Raw genomic sequence first — 24011 nt, 5'->3', positions numbered from 1 at the left:
CATTTTTCCCCCCTGGATATTACCTATGTTTAAGTGCCCAAATGAAGAAATGTATTAAGTCAATTGAAGAAATTATAATATTCTTAAATGAGAGCTTAGCACAGAAACTATTATGCTGTTAAAGCATTGGTCACTTCCACACCCTACTTTTCTCTACAAAAAAAATTAGAGTCCTTTTTCCTCCCTTTTAAACTTTTCCTTTTTATTGTCTGTACTTGTCATTTCCTTGCAAATTCTGTAACAATGAAACTTACAAAAAAGCTAATTTTGCTATATGATGTTAATTTGCTACATATATTCAAAGAGAATAAACTTCCCAAATCATTGCAAATAGCATAGCATTATAATATGAAAGTACAGTAAATTCTTACTTAACATCATCAAAAGGCTCTTGAAAGGCTCCTCATTCTATAATCCAGCCATACTACTTTAAATTCTCTGGACTCATTTGCTCTTTCCTGCCTCAGAAGCACTGCACGTATCATTCCTTCAGTCTAAAACTCTCTTCCCCAGCTTTCCTTTGACTCTTGCACTTTACAGCATACTGTATAAACAAACCAATTTTACCATAGGCCAGCTGATATAAACAAGGCTTAAGTTCCTATGGTTTAATCATTTCAATGAAAGTTGCAGTTTCCAAGAACCTATCAGTGACATTGAGGACTGGATAACTGGATAACCAAAAAATCCTTGACTTACTCAATGTAAAAGTCATGCAGAATTTTAATGATCTGGTTGAATATATCCGGATCCAGATTTTTCTGAAACAACTTAGGATACAAAGATGGTTCAATTTGCTTGGAAAAAAAAATTAAAAGTTAGACAATTACTTGATGGCAACACTTACATATCACAAATTATATAATAATTGCTTGGGTAAAAATAGTAAAGAATAACTACTATGCATTAGCACTTATGAATAATAAAATCACATTAAAATGCAATTATGATAGAAGAATGAGTTACAGGAACTGCATGATAATCACTCTGCTCTAGCCACAGAAAAATCTTATGGGCAGAAGAGATATACACCATCCTAAGAGAGACAGGAAACTTAAGAGGGCTCTCAAAGAACAATAAATATAACTAGAGATTTTAAAAAGTAGAATTACATGAGAAAATGTATTTGGAAGTAATTTTATATTGCATAATTATAAGGAAATGTTACTATCATTACACTTGAAAAAACCATGCTAATTCATTATTTGCTAAATTTCATAGGATTTGATTCTTTTTCTTAGAGCAAATAAAAGCTTATTTTTAGGAGAATGATTGCCTAAATATTGCAAGCACTACTTGGCACACAGAAGATACTATATGTATTTTAGAATTTTTATGAAGGATTAAGCTTAAGCTAATATATATGAAATTAGATTAAGTTGAGATAATAAAATTTGACACAGAATCTATTTCCAAAGGAGAACATCAAGGTTCCCTAGTTGTAAATATTTTTAAATGGTCTGACCAGGGTGATGTATTCTACAATAATTTCTCCAATAATATCCCACAAAAAATATGGCACTGTTATTATAAAGTGACAAAAGAAGTTCTTTGACCTTTTACTTGCAACAGAACTACTAGCTTCCTCTCTCTTACCTTTAAATACTGATACAACATATCTGGAGAACTTTTCAATTGTCTGAAATCAGATTCAAGCTGGAACGAGTTTGCAGGAATTGGAGGAAGAACAGTTGTGACAAACTGAGCAGGTTTTTGTACTATCTGTATAGGCATTTTCTCACTGTAAGATTGACATACATCCTGTTTCAAACTGGTTTGAGGTCTGAAATATTTCAGAGGTATCAAACAGAAAAGAACCATAAATAATCATAGCTCAATCAAGGAGCCATCAATATAATTTTTAAACTTTTGACCCTATTAATATTGTATTAACAATCTATTTGTATTCTACAAGTATTCAATTATTTCAGCTAATAATATATAAACATTCTTTGGCAAAATAGATTATGCTCTTGCAAATTTTCACATGCTGGCTATGTAATGACTATTCTTATCTGCTAGGAAACTAGCCTATCCACATTTTGAGTACACCATTCCTATATATTTCGGTCATTATGTCACATACACTAATGACTTGGTCTTTCAAAGATCTGAATGATCATTTTCAAAATATTCCAAAAAAGGAAGAAATGCTTCTTCAGAAAAAAAAATTGCCTATTTAGTATTGTCCCACAATCTATCCTTCTATCTAATTCATTTCTATCGCTTTAAATAAAATTACTACTGAAGTTCAAAGTTTAAAAAATAATTCTTAGCAAGTTTGTTGGGTGGCAATATGAGTAAGGTTTCCATACCTCAAAACGAAACTAATTAGTCTATATATTCTATATTCTCATTATTAAGAAAAAACACGTAAACTATTTTTTCAACACCAAACAAAAGTTAGAGTCTACAAATCTTAAATATTAATGGATGAAAGGATGGCAATGCTTAAATTCTACAATTTTATGAAGCTTTCTTTTTAAAAAACTAAAATTTTGTTGAACTAAATAATAAAACATATACACTGAAATCCTAGAACTGAAATTTTTTTTTTTTTTTTGAGACGGAGTTTCACTTTTGTTAGTTACCCAGGCTGGAGTGCAATGGCGCGATCTCGGCTCACTGCAACCTCCACCTCCTGGGTTCAGGGAATTCTCCTGCCTCAGCCTCCTGAGTAGCTGGGATTACAGGCACGCACCACCATGCCCAGCTAATTTTTTGTATTTTTAGTAGAGACAGGGTTTCACCATGTTGACCAGGATGGTCTCGATCTCTTGACCTCATGATCCACCCGCCTCAGCCTCCCAAAGTGCTGGGACTACAGGTGTGAGCCACCGCGCCTAGCCAAACTAAAAATTTTTAAACAAAATCAATTTTCAAGACATCTTCTTATCATCTCTAAATTTCACACTATGGTGAAAAATCGCTCTTAAAGTAAGTACAAATAAAAAAGAAAAACTAGAACCTTAAGTTAGGCAGTTCAAAAAATTAGCATGATTAGTACAAATCAGAAGTCTCAGTAATATCAATTCTCCAGTGGAATTATCAGCATGCTAGATGATCATTTCTACTCACTGTAAAGATGATGTGTCACTGATTTCTTCTATTTTCAATACTTTTGCTCTTGGAGTATCACTTGGGGGAAAAAGGTCATCTTGGCTTGAATTCTTCTTATTTGTGGTGCCTGTGGCTGCTGTCACATTTGCTACATTAATAGGATTACTTTCTGGAGCAGCAGCAGTAGTGCTGTCTGGCACATCAATAGTCTGTATCAAATTACCAGTTTCTTCAATAATAACCTTCTTGAGTGGTTTCTAAAACAATTAAACAATTCCTTAAATCAATAAATTAAAGGTTTCCTATTTTAGGGTCACAAGTTAAAATGCTGCAATGCTCTTATGGCTAATATCCCAGTGATGAGTAAATTCAATTTGGTGGCTAGACAGACTTAGGAGTCTAATAATACAAAAATAAAAAACTATACATAGCACTTATCCCAGGTAGGTCTAAACAGGGGAGACAGACATGTATATGTAAATAATAACAAGGCCATGGGTCTGTTTAAGAGATGAAAGCACAAAATGCTAAGAAAATACACTTAGGAAGATAAACACTGGCATGAGGGAAGCCTTCACAGAAAAAGCACACAGGAATGGCAAAGTTGAAGGGTGCAGCATGGTCAGTGGAAAGGTAAGAAGTCCAACAGGCTGATGCAAGGCAAGGAGTGGTCAAGGCAAAGCCTGAAAGGCTGCTTGAAGACAGTTTATAAAGGGACTTGGATGCCATGAAAGGAGTTTGGACTTTATTCTAGGGGCAATACAATGAAGGAATTACCAAACCAACAGCAGTGTTGTGGACTAACTGAAGGCAAGTGGAATAAGGGCAGACAATAACCAGCATTGTGTATGGGTAGACTATCACTAAAACCTAAGCACACTGTCTAAATATGTAGCAGCTGGATAAAACTAGCCCAGGATTAAAAATCTGTCAAGTAATATTCACAAAATTGGTAAAAGTAAACTCTTTTTTCCAATTTAATAAAATAAATGGCTTTTACTGTTTATCTTGATCACTACATGTGTCATTTTCAACTTATTTTGATATACAGTCCTGTTATATTTAATTATATATTTATATAATTACATTTAGTAAAATATAACAATATTCTTCACTATATAATCATACCAAACACACAGAAATACACTGAGGAACTGCTGTTCCACCAAGAATATTGAAAAATGAAACAAGAAAAGCTTCTTCTAAATTTTATAAATATTAACAGTTGTAGCTATTACTACTTTTGTATATGTTTGAAAATTGATTATCTTTAAAAAAGAGAAAAACAATTGAAGGTACAAAAAATGAAAAAGCTGTAAGAAAATTTGTAACAGAATCCTTCAAGTAGTTCTATTTTAAAGAATAATCATATTAAGGCCTATGCTTTGCTAACAACTATATCAGCAATAGTTTTTACTCAAGATATTGATCAAGAATGCATATGTGTTAGTATTAAACCTTTTTCCTTGATAACAGATATGTAAATAATGATTTGAATTTATAAATTTCCTAATCAATGGCCTCTGTTAAGTATAGACCCGGGGTACTGAAAGCCGCTGAAAGTCACTGATGACAATTGGAAGGACTGAAGGGAACAACAGTATGCTGGTAACAGGAGTAAACCATAAAAGAAACCACTATAGAAAGAAAGAACTTAAGAAAATATGAAAGGTTCAATCCATTCCTTTTTTAAAATCATGACTCAGAAGCCTAACATTTTATTTAGTTGTATATTATGACCATTTCAAAAAAAAGAGAGAGAAAAAAAAGACCAAACAGAAGGTGAAGTTTTGACATCAGGCAACAGAAAAATGGGGGGAAAAAAAAAAGTAAATAAAGCAAAATAAGACATTTTAGCAGAAAATTAGTAGGGAAACACAAGGCCCAAGTTCACCTACATCTCTGCTCTCCTACACTCTGTCTAGAGGTTTGCTATAAATACCTCCCAGCTGCCAGCCCTTCAAGCACAGACTACCCCAGCATAGCCTCTCATTGGAATAATCCTGGGACTCTCGCGCACGCTCTACTTTTTGTAGTCTTCCTTTCTTTTCTGATCATTTCCCCTGGTGTCCAGGTGTTGTCACAAATAGGTGACTACAAAGGAAATTAAAATTTGTTACACCTGAAATTGCCTTCGCATTTATGCATATTATTTCCCTTGGTATAAACTAATCTTTGAGCTATTCTCAACTTAAGGAGAAAAAGTAAGCATAACACAGGAATTAACTAACTTGTTCAAGATTGCTAAATTTATCAAGTGGGGCTCAAATCCAGTCTCAGAGGCATTATACCAAACTGCTATCCTCTACTTTTTAAAAATAATGCCCACATTATTTTTATCATGAAGATCCATTATAAAAATAAACAGCAATTTTTTTCCTTTCCCACTAGAATACTAATTTAGTTTGTTTTGGATCATTTACAGAATGGTTTACTCTGAGTTTTCTCATTTCCTAGAGCTGTTTTGTTTTGTCATAATGTCATAAGAGATTCAAATTTATGTTGCATTTTCACAACTATTAACATAAATTCATTTTTAACAAGGAGGACCCAACAAATGTGTAAAAGCTACTTACGATATATTAGTCATGGAATATTACACATATATGGCAATGTTTTTATGTCCATGTTTTAATCATGGACAGTGATATCTAACAAAGGCCTTTTGTAAACTTGTGAATTAATTTCTGTAAAGAAGTATTACAAAGATATAGAAGTTTAAGCTAAATTTAATTAAATATATAATCACTTTTACTGAAAAGAATAGTAAATGAATATATAAAAATTACTAGTTTTATTCCTGGAACACACAACACACAAAACCAGTATTATCAAGAATACAGTCATAATAGGCCAGGCACAGTGGCTAACGCCTGTAATTCTAGCACTTTAGGAGGCCGAAATCCCAAAGATCAAGAGGTAGGAAGATCACTTAAAGTCAAGGGTTCAAGACCAGTCTGACCAACATGGTGAAACTCTGTCTCTACTAAAAATACAAAAATTAGCCAGGCATGGTGGTATGCCTGTAATCCCAGCTATTCCGGAGGCTAAGGTAGGAGAACCACTTTCACCCAGGAGGTGGAGGTTGCAGTGAGCTGAGATCACACCACTGCACTCCATCCTAAAGGACAAGAGCAAACTATGTCTCAAAAACAAAAACAAAAACAAAAAACAGTCATATTAAGTGCACTGGAAAAGAATTAAACTAAGATATCTATTTGCTACTAACTACTAATACAAATGTAGCAAAACTAACTTTCTCTCCTTTTCTGTCTTTATTAAAAAAAGGATAAAAGGATTCAAGATGGCGCGGTAAGAACAACTGAGGATTGCAGCTCTCAGTGAACGCGCAGAGGGTGAGTCAAAGCCGCATTTCCAGACGGATCTTTGTGGCCCACAGAACGGGGAAATTCCCAGGTGTAGGAGAGACACAGGATGCCAGTGCAGCTGTTTTGGCTGGTGCGGTCACTTTGGCCAGCGCCGCAGCACAGCGGCACTCCGCAACACTCCACACAAAACAAACTGGTCCAGGTGCCCTGTTAAACCCGCAATCTGAGATTTGGGAGGGCAGATTAGCATATTCATCTGATTAAATGGGACTTGGACAGTGAGCTAGACCAGGAGATTCCTGGGAACTGGGGTTTGACCCACTGCAGTGGATCACTGCATGGGAAATCACACAGATCCTGGTGCACTAACAGCAGGCGACTAAAACACCTGGAAGAGAGCCAACCATTCAACTTAAAAAAAAAAGAAAGGCGCTCTGAGGCAGGGAGCCAGGTGACAGGCTCGTTGGGTTTCACCCCCACAGGGACAAACAAAACGGCGATTCAAAACACTCCAGGTGGAGAGTTTCACTATGGGCACAACTGAACCCAGGATGGTGCAGCTCAGTGGGGGAGGGGCGTCCGCCATTACCGAGGCAATCTGCCCCTAATGGGTACACTCCCATTGCTGATGCAGCCTGCCATTGCCCAGGCAACCCGCCATAACAGAAAGACTCCACCACAGGGCAGAGCCCGTGGCAGCAGGGCGGAGACCGCGGCTGCAGGGCAGAGCCAGCAACAACAGGGCGGACCCCACACAAGCAGGCCGGAGCCTCGGCAGGCAAATAGTGACTAGACTGCCTCCTAGCTGTGCAAAATAGTGCAACGGACACTCATAAAAAAAGCCCCAACTCCCAGAAACAGAGCATCTGAGGAAAAAAAGGAGTTTTATGAGTTCTGCTGAAGCAGACTTAAACATATCAGCCTAACAGCCCTAAATGAACAACGGAGCTCACAGCTCAGCACTTCAGCTCCTATAAAGCACAGACCATCTCCTCAAGCAACTCCCTGACCCCTGTATATCCAAAGAGTCACCTCAAAAAGGACTGATCAGACTGACATTTGGCGGGCATCATTCTGGGACAAAGATAGCAGAAGAAGAAACTGGTAGCATCCCTCACTGTTCCGCAGTTGCTACAGGTGTAACACAGACAAGCAGGGCCTGGAGTGGACCTCAGCAGTCATACAGCGGAGGAGCTAGACTGGTAGAAGGAAAACCAAGTACAAAAATACCTCATCATCAACAATCGGGGTGTAAACTCAGAGAAAAGTCCAATCAAAAAGTCAGCGACTACTCAGACAATAGGTGGATAAATCCACAAAGAGGGGAAGAAAACAGTGCAAAAAGGAGGAAAACACCCAAAACCAAAACACCTCGCCTCCTACAAAGAACCAAAACTCCTCACAAGCAAGGGAACAAAGCTGGACGGAGTATGACTGTGACGAAATGACAGAATCAGACTTCAGAAGGTGGGTAATGAGAAACTTCCATGAGCTAAAAGAACATGTTCTAAATAAATGCAAAGAAACTAAGAACCTTGAAAAAAGATTTGAAAAAGGATTCGAGGAAATGATAACAAGAATGGACAACTTAGAGAGGAATATGAATGAATTGAAGGAGCTGAGAAACACAACACGAGAACTTCACGAAGCATGCACAAGTTTCAACAGCCAAATTGACCAAGCAGAAGAAAGAATATCAGAAATCGAACATCAACTCAATGAAATAAAATGAGAAACCAAAATTAGAGAAAATAAAATGCAAGCAGGAATGAACAGCCTCCAAGAAATGTGGGACTATGTGAAGAGACCTAACCTACGTTTGACAGGTGTACCAGAAGGTGATGAGGAAAACAAATTCAAGGTGGAAAATACTCTTCAGGGTATTATCCAGGAAAATTTCCCCAACCTAGCAAGACAGGCCAACACTCAAATCCAGGAAATACAGAGAACACCACAAAGATATTCCGCAAGAAGAGCAACCCCAAGGCACATAATCGTCAGATTCACCAGGGTTGAAATAAAGGAGAAAATACTAAGGGCAGCCACAGAGAAAGATCAGGTCACCAAAAAAGGGAAGCCCATCAGACTCACAGCAGATCTCTCGACAGAAACTCTACAAGCCAGAAGAGAGTGGGAACCAATATTCAACATCCTTAAAGAAAAGAACTTTCAACCCAGAATTACATATCCAGCCAAATTGAGCCTCATAAGTGAAGGAAAAATATAATCCTTTGCCAACAACCAAGTACTCAGAGATTTTGTCACCACCAGGCCTGCTTTACAAGAGTTCCTGAAAGAGGCACTACACATAGAAAAGAACAACCAGTACCACCCATTCCAAAAACACACTAAATGCTAAAAAGCATCAACAAAATGAAGAATCTTCATCAACTAACAAGCAAAACAGCCAGCTAGCATCGAAATAGCAGTACCAAATTCACACATAACGGGGGGGACTCAAGATGGCACGGTGAGAACAACCCAGGATTGAAGCTCTCGGTGAATGTGCAGAGAGGGTGAGTCAGGGCCGCATTTCCAGATGGATCTTTGTTGCCCACAGAACGCGGAAATTCCCAGGTATAAAAGAGACGCGGGACGCCAGACAGAGGCTTTGGATGGCGCAGCTGGCAGCCGGCGCTGTAGGGCAGCAGCGTTACACAACGCTCCGCACAAAGCGCAATGGTCCAGGTGCCCTGTTGAACCGGCAATCTGAGACTTGAGAGGGCTGAACTTGAGACTGAATGGAACTTCGACAGTGAGCGAGGCCAGGAAATTTCAGAAAAACAGTGTTTGGGGTAATGCAGTGGGACAAACAAAACAGCGATTCCAAATGCTCAGGGTGGAGAGGTTCCCTGACAGCACAGCTGAACCCCGGACGGTGCAGCTCCATGGGGGAGGGGCGTCCGCCATTACAGAGGCAATCATCCCCTACTGAGGTACATGCCCATTGCTGATGCAGCCTGCCGTTGCTGAGGCAACCCGCTATAACAGAGAGACTCTGCTGCAGGGCGTAGCCCGTGGAAGCAGGGCGGAGACCGCAGCAGCAGGGCAGAGACTACAGCAACAGGGCGAATCTCACACCGACAGGGCAGAGCCTTGGCAGGCAAATAGTAACTAGACTGCCTCCTAGCTGGGCAGGACAGCACAACGGACACTCACAAAGAGAGCACCAACTCCCCCGAAACAGAGAATTTGAAAAAAGAAAGGGTTTTTTAATGAGTTCTGCTGCAACAGAATTAAATGTAGCAGCCTAACAGCCCTGAATGAACAAAAGAGCTCACAGCTCAGCACTTGAGTTCCTATAAAGTACAGACTGTCTCCTCTAGAAGCTCCCTGACCCCTCTATATCCAAAAGACTGACATTTGGCAGGCATCATTCTGGGACAAAGATAGCAGAAAAAGAAACTGGTAGCATCCCTCACTGTTCCGCAGCCCCTATAGGTGCACCCCAGAAAAGCAGAACCTGGAGTGGACCTCAGCAATCGTACAGTGAAGGGGCTAGATTAGTAGAAGGAAAACCAAGTAACAGAAATACTTCATCATCAACAATCTGGGCATCAACTCAGAGACCCAATCGAAAAGTCAGCAACTACACAGACGACAGGTGGATAAATCCACAAAGATGGGAAGAAACCAGCCCAAAAAGGAGAAAAACACCGGAAACCACAACACCTTGCCTCCTACAAATGACCAAAACTCTTCACCAGCAAGGGAACAAAGCTGGACGGAGAATGACTGTGACCAAATGATAAAATTAGACTTCAGAAGGTGGATAATGAGAAACTTTTGTGAGCTAAAAGAACATGTTTTAAATCAACGCAAAGAAACTAAGAACCTTGAAAAAAGATTTGAAAAAAGATTCGAGGAAATGATAACAAGAATGGATAACTTGGAGAGGAATATGAATGAATTAAAGGAGCTGAAAAACACAATACAAGAACTTCACGAAGCATGCACAAGTTTCAACTGCTGAATTGACCAAGCAGAAAAAAGAATATCAGAAGTTGAAGATCAACTCAATGAAATAAAACGAGATACCCAGATCAGAGAAAAAAGCGCAAAAAGGAATTAACAAAGTCTCCAAGAAATGTGGGACTATGTGAAAAGACATAACCTACGTTTGATAGGTGTACCAGAAGGGAACGAAGAGAATGAATCCAAGCTGGAAAATATTCTTCAGGACATTATCCAGGAATATTTCCCCCACCTAGCAAGACAGGCCAACACTCAATTGCAGGAAATACAGAGAACACTACAAAGATACTCCGCAAGAAGAGCAACCCCAAGGCACATAATCATCAGATTCAACAAGGTTGAAATAAAAAAGAGAATACTAAGGGCAGCCAGGGAGAAAGGTCGGGTCACCCACAAAGGGAAGCCCATCAGACTCACAGCAGATCTCTCGGCAGAAACTCTACAAGCCAGAAGAGAGTGGGGGCCAATATTCAACATCCTTAAAGAAAAGAACTTTCAACCCAGAATTTCATATCCAGCCAAACTGAGCTTCAGAAATGAAGGAAAAATAAAATCCTTTGCGAACAAGAACGTACTCAAAGATTTTGTCACCACCAGGCCTGCTTTACAAGAGCTCCTGAAAGAGGCACTACACATAGAAAGGAACAACCAGTACCAGCCATTCCAAAATCACACTAAATGCTAAAGAGCGTCAACATAATGAAGAATCTACAACAACTAACGGGCAAAACAGCCAGCTAGCATCAAAATGGCAGTATCAAATTCACAAATGACAATATTAACCCTAAATGTAAATGGACTAAATGCACCAATCAAAAGACACAGACTGGCAAATTGGATAAAAAGCCAAAACCCATCAGTGTGCTGTATCCAGGAAACCCATCTCACATGCAAGGATACACAAAGGCTCAAAATAAAGGGATGGAGAAAGATTTACCAAGCCAATGGAGAGCAAAAGAAAGCAGGAGTTGCAATTCTCATCTCTGATAAAATAGACTTTAAAGCAAAAAAGATCAAAAGAGACAAAGAAGGTCATTACATAATGGTAAAAGAATTGATAAAACAAGAAGAGCTAATGATCCTAAACATATATGGACCCAATACAGGAGCATCCAGATACGTAAGGCAAGTTCTTAATGACTTACAAAGAGACTTAGACTCCCACACAATAATAGTGGGAGACTTCAACACTCCACTGTCAATATCAGACAGATCAACCAGACAGAAAATCAACAAGGATATCCAGGGCTTGAACTCAGACCCGGAGCATGCAAACCTGATAGACATTTACAGAACTCTCCACCCCAAATCCACAGAATATACATTCTTCTCAGCACCACATCACACCTACTCTAAAATTGACCACATAATTAAAAGTAAAGCACTCCTCAGCAAATGCAAAACAACTGAAATCATTACAAACAGTCTCTCAGACCATAGTGCAATCAAGTTAGTACTCAGAATTCAGAAACCAACCCAGAACCACACAGCTTCATATAAACTGAACAACTGGCTCTTGAATGTTGACTGGATAATCAACGAAACGAAGGCAGAAATAAAGAAGTTCTTCGAAACCAATGAGAACGAAGACACAACATGCCAGAATCTCTGGGACACATTTAAAGCAGTCTCTAGAGGAAAATATATAGCAATAAAGTGCCCATATGAAGAGAATGCAGAGATCCAAAATTGACACCCTATCGTCAAAATTGAAAGAGCTAGAGGAGCAAGATCAAAAACACTCAAAACCCAGCAGAAGACAAGAAATAACTAAGATCAGAGCTGAACTGAAGGAGATAGAGGCACGAAAAACCCTTCAAAAAATCAATAAATCCAAGAGCTGATTTTTTTAAAAGATCAACAAAATAGACAGACCACAGCCAGATTGATTAAAAAGAAAAGAGAGAACAACCAAATAGATGCAATAAAAAATGATAAAGGGGAAATCACCACAGATTCCACACATTCAAACCATCATCAGAGAATATTACAAACAACTCTATGCACATAAACTAGTAAACCTGGAAGAAATGAATAAATTCCTGGACTCCTGTGTCCTCCCAAGCCTAAACCAGGAGGAAGCTGAAACTATTAATAGACCAATAACAAGGTCCGAAGTTGAGGCAGCAATTAAGAGCCTACCACACAAAAAAAGCCCAGGTCCAGATGGGTTCACAGCCGAATTCTACCAGACACACAAAGAGGAGCTGGTACCATTCCTTCTGAAACTATTCCAAATAATCCAAAAAGAGGGAATCCTTCCCAAATCATTTTATGAGACCAATATCATCCTGATACCAAAACTCAGCAGAGACCCAACAAGAAAAGAAAACTTCAGGCCAATATCCATGATGAACATAGATGCAAAAATCTTCAATAAAATAAAATATTGGCAAGACGATTGCAACAGCAAATCAAAAAACTTACCCATCATGATCAAGTAGCATTTATCCCGGGGATACAAGGCTGGTTCAACATACGCAAGTCTATAAACGTAATTCACCACACAAACAGAACCAAAAACAAAAACCACATGATTATCTCAATTGACGCAGAGAAGGCATTCCACAAAATTCAACAGCCCTTTACGCTAAAATCCCTCAATAAACTCGGTATCGATAGAACGTATCTCAAAGTAATAAAAGGTATTTATGACAAACCAACAGCCAGTATCATACTGAATGGGCAAAAACTGGAAGCATTCCCTTTGAAATCCGGCACTAGACAAGGATGCCCTCTTTCACCACTGCTATTCAATATAGTACTGGAAGTTCTAGCCACAGCAATCAGGCAAGAAAAAGAAATAAAGGGTATTCAAATAGGAAAGGTGGAAGCCAAATTGTCTCTATTTGCAGACGACATGATAGTATACCTAGAAGACCCCATCGCCTCAGCCCAAAATCTCCTGAAACTGATAAGCAACTTCAGGAAAGTCTCAGAATATAAAATCAATGTGCAAAAATCACAAGCATTCCTCTACACCAATAACAGACTTAAAGAAAGCCAAATTAAGAATGAACTGCCATTCACAATTGCTACAAAGAGAATAAAATACCTTGGAATACAACTCACAAGGAACGTAAGGGACCTCTTCAAGGAGAACTACAAACCACTGCTCAATGAAATAAGAGAGGACACAAACAGATGGAGAAACATTCCATGTTCATGGTTAGGAAGAATTAATATCTTGAAAATGGCTATACTGCCCAAAGTAATTTACAGAATCAATGCTATCCCCATCAAGCTACCATTGACTTTCTTCACCGAACTGGAAAAAGCCACCATGAACTTCATATGGAACCGAAAGAGAGCCCGCATAGCCAAGTCGATTCTAAGCAAAAAGAACACAGCGGGGGGCATCACACTTCTGGATTTCAAACTATACTACAAGGCTACAGTAATCAAAACAGCATGGTACTGGTACCAAAACAGAGATACAGACCAATGGAACAGAACAGAGGCACCGGAGGCAGTACACCATATCTACAACCATACAATCTTTGATAAACCTGACAAAAACAAGCAATGGGGAAAGGATTCCCTGTTTAACAAATGGTGTTGGCAAAACAGGCTAGCCATGTGCAGAAAGCAGAAACTGAACCCCTTCCTGACGCCTTACACTAAAATTAACTCCAGATGGATTAGAGACTTAAACAGAAGACCTGGCACCATAAAAACCCTAGAAGGAAATCTAGGCAAAACCATCCAGGATATAGGAGTAGGCAAGGACTTCATGAACAAAACACCAAAAGCATTGGCAACAAAAACCAAAATAGACAAATGGGACCTAATGAAACTCCACAGCTTCTGCACGGCAAAAGAAACAGTCACTAGAGTGAATTGGCAACCAACAGAATGGGAAAAAATTTTTGCAGTTTACCCATCTGACAAAGGGCTGATATCCAGAATTTACAAAGAACTCAAACAGATTTACAGGAAAGAAACAAAGAAGCCCATTCAAAAGTGGGCAAAGGATATGAACAGACACTTTACGAAAGAAGACATATATGAGGCCAACAATCATATGAAAAAATGCTCATCATCACTGGTCATTAGAGAGATGTAAATCAAAACCACATTGAGATAACATCTCACGCCAGTTAGAATGGAGATCATTAAAAAATCTGGAGACAACAGATGCTGGAGAGGATGTGGAGAAAAAGGAACACTTTTACACTGTTGGTGGGAGTGTAAATTAGTTCAACCATTGTGGAAGACAGTGTGGCGATTCCTCAAGGCCTTAGAAACAGAAATTCCATTTGACCCAGCAATCCCATTACTGGGTATATATCCAAAGGACTATAAATCGTTCTACTATAAGGACACATGTACACAAATGTTCATTGCAGCACTGTTTACAATAGCAAAGACTGGGAATCAACCCAAATGCCCATCGATGATAGACTGGACTGGGAAAATGTTGCACATATACAGCATGGAATATTATGCAGCAATCACAAATGATGAGTTCGTGTCCTTAGTAGGGACATGGATGAATCTGGAGAACATCATTCTCAGCAAACTGACACAAGAACAGAAAATGAAATACCGCATATTCTCACTCATAGGCGGGTGAGGAGAAATGTGAACACACGGACACAGGGAAGGGAGTACTAAACACTGGGGTCTATTGGGGAGAATAGGGGAGGGACAGCGGGTGGGGGAGCTGGGGAGGGATAGCCTGGGGAGAAATGCCAAATGTGGGTGAAGGGGAGAAAGGAAGCAAAACACATTGCCATGTGTGTACCTATGCAACTGTCTTTCATGTTCTGCACATGTACCCCAAAACCTAAAATGCAATAAAATAAATAAAAATCAAAAATAAAATAAAATTAAAAAGGATAAAAATACGTGTTCTGACATCCTTATGAAATTGTTATTTCTAATAAAGAAAACTGAGTGTTATGCAAAGGATCATCTATGCATAACAGTTTAAGAGGGCTGGAAGAGGATCTTGATCAGTAAGGGGCACATAGAGAGGTTTTTGGAGGGTGATAACTTTCCATTTTATGACTCTGGTTTCATGGATGCTCACTTTGCAATTGTTCTCTAAATCATAATTTGTGCTGTGTACTTTTCTGTATATTTCATAATTTACCTGATGCAAATGAGTTTATCCTAACTTCAGAATAGTAATAAAAGTACAAAGACATTTAATTTCTATAAGATGTAAAACTGCCTGAAATTCCTTTAATATAAGATAAATAGGTAGAAATATTTAAATTTAGGGCCGGGCGCAGTGGTTCACGCCTGTAATCCCAGCACTTTGGGAGGCCGAGACGGGTGGATCACGATGTCAAGAGATCGAGACCATCCTGGTCAACATGGTGAAACCCCGTCTCTACTAAAAATACAAAAAATTAGCTGGGCACGGTGGCACGTGCCTGTAATCCCAGCTACTTAGGAGGCTAAGGCAGGAGAATTGCCTAAATCCAGGAGGCGGAGGTTGCAGTGAGCTGAGATTGGGCCATTGCACTCCAGCCTGGGTAACAAGAGCGAAACTCTGTCTCAAAAAAAATAAAAAAATTTATAGTGTTAAATTCAAATAATCACTTAAAAGTTTACCCCAAAAATCTAAACACAGCTAAATTTCCCTTATTATGTCAGTAATGCTAGGAGTATTTTTTTCCTTTTTTTTTTCTTTTTACTTTGACCTAGATAGAATTTTTTTTTATTTTTGTTTTTAATTTTTACTAGTATTTCTTAAAGATTCTTAAAAAAAAAAAAAAAGTCCCAGGAAGACATTTCAATGTTTCCTTTAAGAGTTTATTAATACAACAGCTGGTTTCCAATTCTCTTAATATAACATATTTAAATGACAAGGAGAAAATGAAAGTGCTTTACTTACATTTGATCCAAGATGTTGTGGATTATCAATGGGTTTTACCACATTTTGTCTTTGTGTGGAATCAAGAAAGACATCATCCCAGTGTCCTTTCTCAATTAATTCCTTGAACATAAATTTATAATCATAACTACCAAAATATTTATCATACAGCAAATAAATCGATTTATGTTTCAGAAAATATGACTAAGTTTTGGTGAAAAGAACACATTACCTTCTTAATTTTGGAGAGTTCAGTTACTGCTTGCTTATTTCCAGGTTCCAGAAGTAAAACAGTTTCAAAATCTAAAGTGAATTTTTAAAAAATATTACAATGTAATGAAAATGTGGAGTTTTCATATGCACATATGTGTTCATTATAAACTCAGTAATCACATTTTTTTTATTAGGGTAGAAGGTAATGAGGTCTCAGTGCAAGTAATCACATTTTTAGCTCAAGATGTTTTACTCAGATTACTAGGAAACACAAGAGCTATAGTAAGAACATTTACTGAATGCTATTGTAGTTGTTTTATATGAATTTTCACGTAACCCTCACGAAACCCCACTTTAAAGGTAATAAAACTAAGGCCTAGAGATCATCTAACTTAGCAAAGTTCACCATGTAAGCAAATGACAGAGTAACTCGCTAAATGTAATATGTTAATAAGAGAATGACATACAACAAAGTATTACTCAGCCTTAAAAAGGAATGAAATTCTAACACATGCTCCAACATGGACATTATGCTAAGTTAAATAAGCCAGAGGCAAAAGGACAAATACTGCTTGATTCCACTTACACAGGATTATCTAGAATACTTAAATTCAGAGACAGAAAGTAGAATAGAGATTACCAGGGCTTGGGGGAGAGGAAAAGGAGAGGTATTGTTTAATGTGTATAGAGTTTTAGAATGGGATGATGACAAAGTTCTGGAGATGGACAGTGGTGATGACTGCACAACAATGTAAATGTACTTAATGCCACTGAACTATATATTGAAAAATGGTTAAAGTAATAAATTTAATGTTACATGTATTTTTTATCACACAAAAAAACAGGCTCTAACTAATAGGCTTAAAGAGAAACTACCAGATTTTAAATGCACATACCAGAAAAGAACAGAGGCTGAAAATCAATTATCTAAGTACTCATCTCAGAAGCTAGAAAAACAGCAAATTAAATTGAAATAAAGTTGAAGGAATAAAATAAAAAGCAGAAGGAAATTAAATAGAAAACACACACACAGGAGAACCAAGTTGGTTCTTTGAAAAGACTAATTAAATGAATACCTAAAAGACAAGACCATAAAAAATCAAGGAAAAAAACTAGTATCAAGAATTAAAATGGCATCACTACAGATCTCCATTATCCTCCATTCTCTACCTGCTGATGAAACCACAGTGCAGAGTTAAAAAAAAAAAATCAATCACTAACAGAAATTCTTGAGTTTGCAGGATGACAGACAGGAAAAGATACAACTTGCTGAAACAATGAAACTTCCTCTGCTTATTGGGATTAAAAAATATATATATACTGGCTGAAATCATTGGAACTAAAATGGCCAAGTGGAGTTTGCACAAAACAAGCTTGCTGATTTCACGGCCTGAATTTCCACCAAGTTTCATACTAACTACCCTGAATGTGCACATGCAATCCATGAGTTAGCATGAAGAGATAGTTACACATCCCCAAGAACTTTCCCCTTTCCTTCCACTAATCACCTGCTAACTCCAGTATCCACCCCGCTACACCTTTTCTAATAAAATTACTGCCTTAAAGCTAGAACAAGGAGACAGATTTGAGCTTGTTTCCTGTCTCTCTGGGAGTCAACTTTCAACATAAAGCCTTTTCTCAAAAATCTGATTTCTCAAAAATCTCAAAAAAAAGGGACACAGGCACTGTGTCCCTTTTGCTCACAGTATTGGCCTTTAGCACATCAGGCACCGAGTCCCTTTTGCTCAGCAACACTGATTCCCTTCCTTTTCTTTTTATTCTTGTCTTTTTATCACTTTTTCCACTCTCATCTATAATTAAAATTTTTCATTAATGTTGACTGGCAATTAGCCAGAATGTACTGTATGCTACTAAACAAAAAGATAATCAGGTACACTGTAGAAGCTGCATGCCTCCAAATCTATTCATCATCTAAACTGTGGAAAGAAAATATAATTCCCTAAGTTCAGTATCTTTGAACCATGGGTAAGCTACATAAATCTCTACTTCTATAACTTGGGCATCTCATCAGAGTGACTGAGTGCCAGCTATTATAAAGTCTTACCTTGTTTTGCCTCATTTAGCTTTCCCAGAAATGTTCTTGCAGTTCCTCTTCTGGCAAAAGCTTTAGAATATGAGCCATCTAATAAAATGGCTTGTGTGCAGTCTTTTTCAGCTTCTTCATATCTATTGAACATGATAAAATTACTGACTGGAAAAAAGGCAGCTTATGGAAAATTTTTATATAAACTTAAGTTTCTAATTTTAAAAGCTTGTATATAATTTCAATCACTAACTCCTTAATCTGTGTTTGAAGGGGAGAACTATTTCATAAACTTTTTTATTCTCACCAAATCTTGGAATAATTTGGTGAGGAGGCAGAAGTTACCAGATTAACGAAAAGTTAGGAGAGTCTGCTGGAGGGATGAAATAATAATGCAAAAGTATGACTAGGGCAGACAAAAGAATACCACTGCTGGCAGCCTACCTCCTCTCCAAACCTCAATATGCACAGGTACTATATTAGAATTTTAACTAGCATTAGTTTTCTAATAAAATTTTATTAACATTTACCCACAGTATATCTCCCATACTCATAGAAAAACAAAAAAATCAGAACTCGCTATGTATGTGATAGCACATCATCTAATACTTTGCATAAATTCCAGTCAGCCATGCAAGCAGCAATCAATTCAGCCTTACAGATTTACTCATTCTGCTGCTTAAGAAGAGCTCAAAAAAAAAAAAGAAACCCAACAACAGAAAAACCTGAGACATTCCCATATATTAATATGACATTAATGAAATATTGTTAATTTGTTAGGATAATATGTATAAAATATCCTTTCTTTAGTGATAAAATGTCATGTTTATGATTTACTTTACAATAATTTGAAGGAAAAAGCTGAAACAAATATGATCAAAAAAACATGGCTTGTTAAAACTAGATGATGAATACATGGAGCTTATTATACTACTTCTGTGTAAGTTTGAAAAGTTTCATGAGAATATTTTTTAAAAAAAGCTCCTGTAATTGCATTCTCCCTGAGGCTTAAATGGATGTCATCTTCCCCTCAAAACAAGATCTCATATGAACAAAATCAGAATTTCTAATTAACTTAAACATCTCTGATTTCTCTAACTCACTTTTCAGCAAAGATAAAGAACATATCTGTGTTCATGCCCTTATCAATGTATTTTCTACTTGCCTGATTATATCATTCAAGATACCTGCATGGCCCCCACGCTTTTCAGGATAAAGTCAAACTCCTTTGGAGAGCAAAGTCAGGGGCTTGCCTGACTATCTGGCCTTCTCTCTGCCACTGTCCCCTGCAATAACAGCCATAATATGGACCACTCACCCTTTCCAGGAAGTACCATGAATCTTCCTACTCCCATGTCTCTAAACCCGCACTAGAACCCTAGAATTGTTTTTCACCTCACTAACTCATACTACTCCATTAGATTTCAGTTTGGTTTGAACTATTTCAAGATGCTTTCCCATGAATTCCCCTGCCTGAACTCCATCTATCCCAGTATTCTTCCCACCCTGAATGCCCATAGCAGGTATCCTTCATCTCATTTTCTTAGTGTATTTTCACAAATATTGGTCTCCTTTTCTGTCACTCTCTGCAAACGTCAACAAAAACTACACATTTAATATTTGTACACTTAATACCTTCCACAGTACCTAACAGAACACCTGATACATTTTAGTGCAATAAATTTTTGCTGAATAAGTAAATCAAAAAATTTCCGAACACCCAAATTCAAAGAAAATTTAGAAGATAAATGTTTAGGAAACCATTTTAATTGCATATTGAATAACACCCAACAATTAATATAAAAATCTGAAGTTCCCAAACTAGAAAAGATACAAGGTAAGAGTCATATGGTTCTTTTAATTTAAAATATGCTCTGCTAACTTGGTATAGTATATTCCACTAATGTGCTTATACACTAAAGCAATAAAACTAATACTATAAATTATAGATCTTATAAATGTAAATAGAATCTCACACCTATAAGAAGGTATTACTCTTAGCATTAGTCAAACCAATATCAAAAATCAAAATTTTCATAAGCTAGCAAGAGATACAATGATTCTTTACTCTCAACAGTCAACAGAAGAATCTATCTCTAGTGGTATCTATTACTTTAAGTGAGGTTAAATACATAATCAAAATTTACTTCTATGACAGGAACTCCTAACCTGAGATCCTCTGGGGGATGTGAAAACTTGGTTAGGAAAAAAACTGTATCATTATTGTCCTTGACCTTTAAATAAAATTTAGCTCTCTTATAAATACAAACGCAGACAACAGTACCTATCACTCTGTCACCAATAAAAATCAGATATTTTGGTCAGGCACGCCTCTAATCCCAGCAGTTCGGGAGGCAGAGACAGGCGGATCACCTGAGGTCAGGAGTTAAAGACCATCCTGGCCACTGACTCTACTGAAAATACAAAAATTAGCCAGTGGTCCTGGCACACGCCTGTAATCCTAGCTACTCGGGAGGCTGCGGCAGGAGAATCACTTGAACCCGGCAGGTGGAGGCTGTAGTGAGCCAAAATCGAACCACCACACTCTAGCCCAGGTGACAGAGCAGGACTCTGTCTCAAAAAAAAGAATCAGATATTTCCATATCACATTACAACTGTTACTGGTATCTCGAAATATTGCTTATGCTCACCACTATTACAGTAAAAATTTAACCTGCTGCTTATTTGCAATCACATGCAAATAACAAATAACCAATTTATGGTAAACTTTTATCCTGAAAAGCACTAAAATGTAACCAATACTTACTTCTGAATCTTCAGATAAGCCATAGCTCTGTTAGCTGGAAGAAGGGCATTAGCACCATCTGCTGCTATCCCTCGAGTATAGCATTCAATTGCTCTTTCATATTTCCCCTCTTTAAAAAATCCGTTCCCCTGTTATTTTGTAGAGAAATACGAAGAAGAATTTTAAAAATGCAAAAAAATTAAATGAATTCAAATCTTATGAAAAACTGTGAGGACGTTCAACAGTATTTCAGGAAAGCATATTAATTGTTAAAAATCTAGCCCATGAGACACGTTTTAGAATCTGTTCGTTTGAGTTCTTTTTTAATGGCATTATTCTCTTTTTAGTACTAAAAAGAAAAAACATGTATACTACTATATTACTTTGGAGCATTCACTATTGTTCCATTAATAAAATATTAGGCAAATATTAAATTTAAAAACCTATTTTAACAAAAGCGCAAATATTATACTGTCTTTAGCTACATTAGAAGCTATAAAAAAGAATTTCATAACTCAAATAATTTTTGTGAAAGAACACAGTACCAGAATTATAAAGCCCACTCTTCAATATAAGATAAATTCAACAATATTGGAATTTGTATACCTGATTTCACTATAACATTTATTTATAATCAGAGTCAAATATCACAATCAATAATCATTTCATAAATATTTATTAGGAATCCTCTGTGGGTCCAAGAAAGGCTATAAATAAATTAAACCTCCTCAACTCATGATTAGTAGAGGAATTTCAATCAAAAACAGTTCAGTGTGAATTAATAAAAAAAAGTATGGATGAGAATGAACTGTAATTAACTTCTATGTTAAATTTATAACTATGTATACGTAAATATATAATAAAACACTCAGAAGTAGTTTCCTAAACTTAAGTGTTTCTATAGTTATTTTTTTAAATCTATGTATAAAGTTATCAATTACTCAAGTTTTGAATTAGTAAGTCCCAGAGGCTTTAGTGTATTTAATTTCCAATTCCTACTCAAGCAAAATTTTAATATTAGAGAAGCAAGAAATTTAACTAATATGCAATAAATAAATCAACACTCAGCAAAACATATACATTATATGTTGGAATAGCTTCAGATTACCAGATCTTTCTCTGAAATGGCCTGCTGCTTATTCCATTGTGCTTCAATTTGCTTTTGCTCACCCTCTGTTGACTTAACCACTGTTTCAGCTTCCTTTGGATGTGAGTTTTCTTTGGATGCTAAAGCCTAGAAGACATAGCAGTCAGCTAAAATAAAACAAGTAATGCAAGATGCACATATATTTGACCTTAAAACATAAATACTTCAAAATATTACAATTTCTGCCATATTTTACATAATCAAAATAACGTTTTCTACCCTAATTTACTTATTAAAGTAAAATGTAACATTAAGTATATAATAAATTTAATGTGCTTCTCATTTCAATTAAAATTAGTATCAAACACCAAAGACCGCATGTTCTTATAAATGGGAGGTAAATATTAGGTAAACATGAACATAAATGGAAACAATAGACACTACAGACTACCTGTTAGGGAGAGAGACACTGGGGGTGGGGAGGGAATGAAAAACTACCTATTGGGTACTATGCTCACTACCTAGGTGACGGAATCATTCATACTCCAAACCTCAGTATCATACAATATGCCCATGTAAAAAGCCTGCACATGTACCCTTTGAATCTAAAATAAAAGTTGGAATTATTTAGGTCCCAGAGGCTTTAGTGTATTTAATTTCCAATTCCTACTCAAGCAAAACTTTCATATTAGAGAAGCAAAAATTTAGCTAATATACAAGAAATAAATCAACACCCTGCAAAACATATACATTATATGTTCAAATAGATAAATAAGTAGCATCCATTAAAAGTAATTGCTCATTTATTCAACAAGTATTTATTGAATTTCTATACAGGCCAGACACTGTTTTAGGAGCTGTTTTCAAACATAACAGTTCATTACAACTACATCACCAAACTTCTCAAATTCAATAGTCACAGTAACTATTTGATGTAAGACAAACTTTTAAAAATACATAATACAGTTCACAACCATAATCAAGTTGACATATTTACCAGCAGATCTTACGTGCAATAGTAATGGCAATATTTAAAAGCACACTTTCCCCAATCATTGTCATTTTTCTCTCAATGTTTCAATCAGTGCATAAGCCAAAAAGGAATAAAATCAGTGAGATAAATAATAATAATTCTGTCATCTGGGAAAGAGCAAAGCAGCAGTAGTTCTAAAGATCTCAGGCAACTTTTAGAACAATCAAGGATCTTTAAATACCATTACACTACCTTTAGCTTGCAAATTCATTTAGCAAAACTCTACAAAGAATTAAAATTAGAAAATCTCAATATAAAGAAATCTATCATATAAAATCTATGCAAAAAGCTTTACTTCTTCAAAGAAAGGTCATAAGTAATGCACTTAACTTAAATAACTATAGTTTACCTGATTAATTTTCCTGAGTTCATTTGTTGCTTCAAAGTTATTTGGTTCCAGTTCTAATACTCTTTCATAATCTAAGTAAAAGAGAAGATTAAAAAAAATTTTAAATAGATAATATTTAAAAACCAGTATGAAACAATCTTTGTTGCCTGTGACAATTAGGCAACTGTCCTACAGCAAAATAAAGCAGAAACAAAGAAATACCATTAGGCCACTGAACTTTCTTTTTTTGAGACAAAGTCTCACTCTGTTACCCAGGCTGAGTACAGTGGCCCAATCTTGGCTCACTGCAACCTCCACCTCCCAGGTTCCAGAGATTCTGCAACTCAGCCTCCTGAGTGGCTGAAACTA

General features: G+C 36.9%; 1 protein-coding gene across 5 annotated transcripts in view; it reads right to left on the bottom strand.

Annotated features, from left to right (window-relative positions):
- Nucleotides 1-24011, bottom strand: part of RPAP3 (RNA polymerase II associated protein 3) — a 57633-nt gene that overhangs the window by 10343 nt on the left and 23279 nt on the right. For 2 of the 5 annotated variants that reach the window (XM_035255737.3, XM_035255736.3), the window contains exons 7-15: nt 23664-23734; nt 22303-22428; nt 21216-21343; nt 18470-18591; nt 16424-16494; nt 16213-16314; nt 3079-3317; nt 1597-1783; nt 700-797 (exon numbers count right to left, since the gene is read on the bottom strand). In XM_035255737.3, coding sequence (XP_035111628.2) covers nt 700-797; nt 1597-1783; nt 3079-3317; nt 16213-16314; nt 16424-16494; nt 18470-18591; nt 21216-21343; nt 22303-22428; nt 23664-23734 — 1144 coding nt within the window. The remainder of the gene's footprint in view (nt 1-699; nt 798-1596; nt 1784-3078; nt 3318-16212; nt 16315-16423; nt 16495-18469; nt 18592-21215; nt 21344-22302; nt 22429-23663; nt 23735-24011) is intronic. The other 3 variants (XM_035255739.3, XM_035255740.3, XM_035255741.3) reach the window with 3 other exon arrangements.

This window comes from Callithrix jacchus, chromosome 9 (assembly GCF_049354715.1).
Source record: "Callithrix jacchus isolate 240 chromosome 9, calJac240_pri, whole genome shotgun sequence".
Classification (NCBI taxonomy): Eukaryota; Metazoa; Chordata; class Mammalia; order Primates; family Cebidae; genus Callithrix; species Callithrix jacchus.
This window is presented reverse-complemented; position numbering and strand designations above follow the sequence as displayed.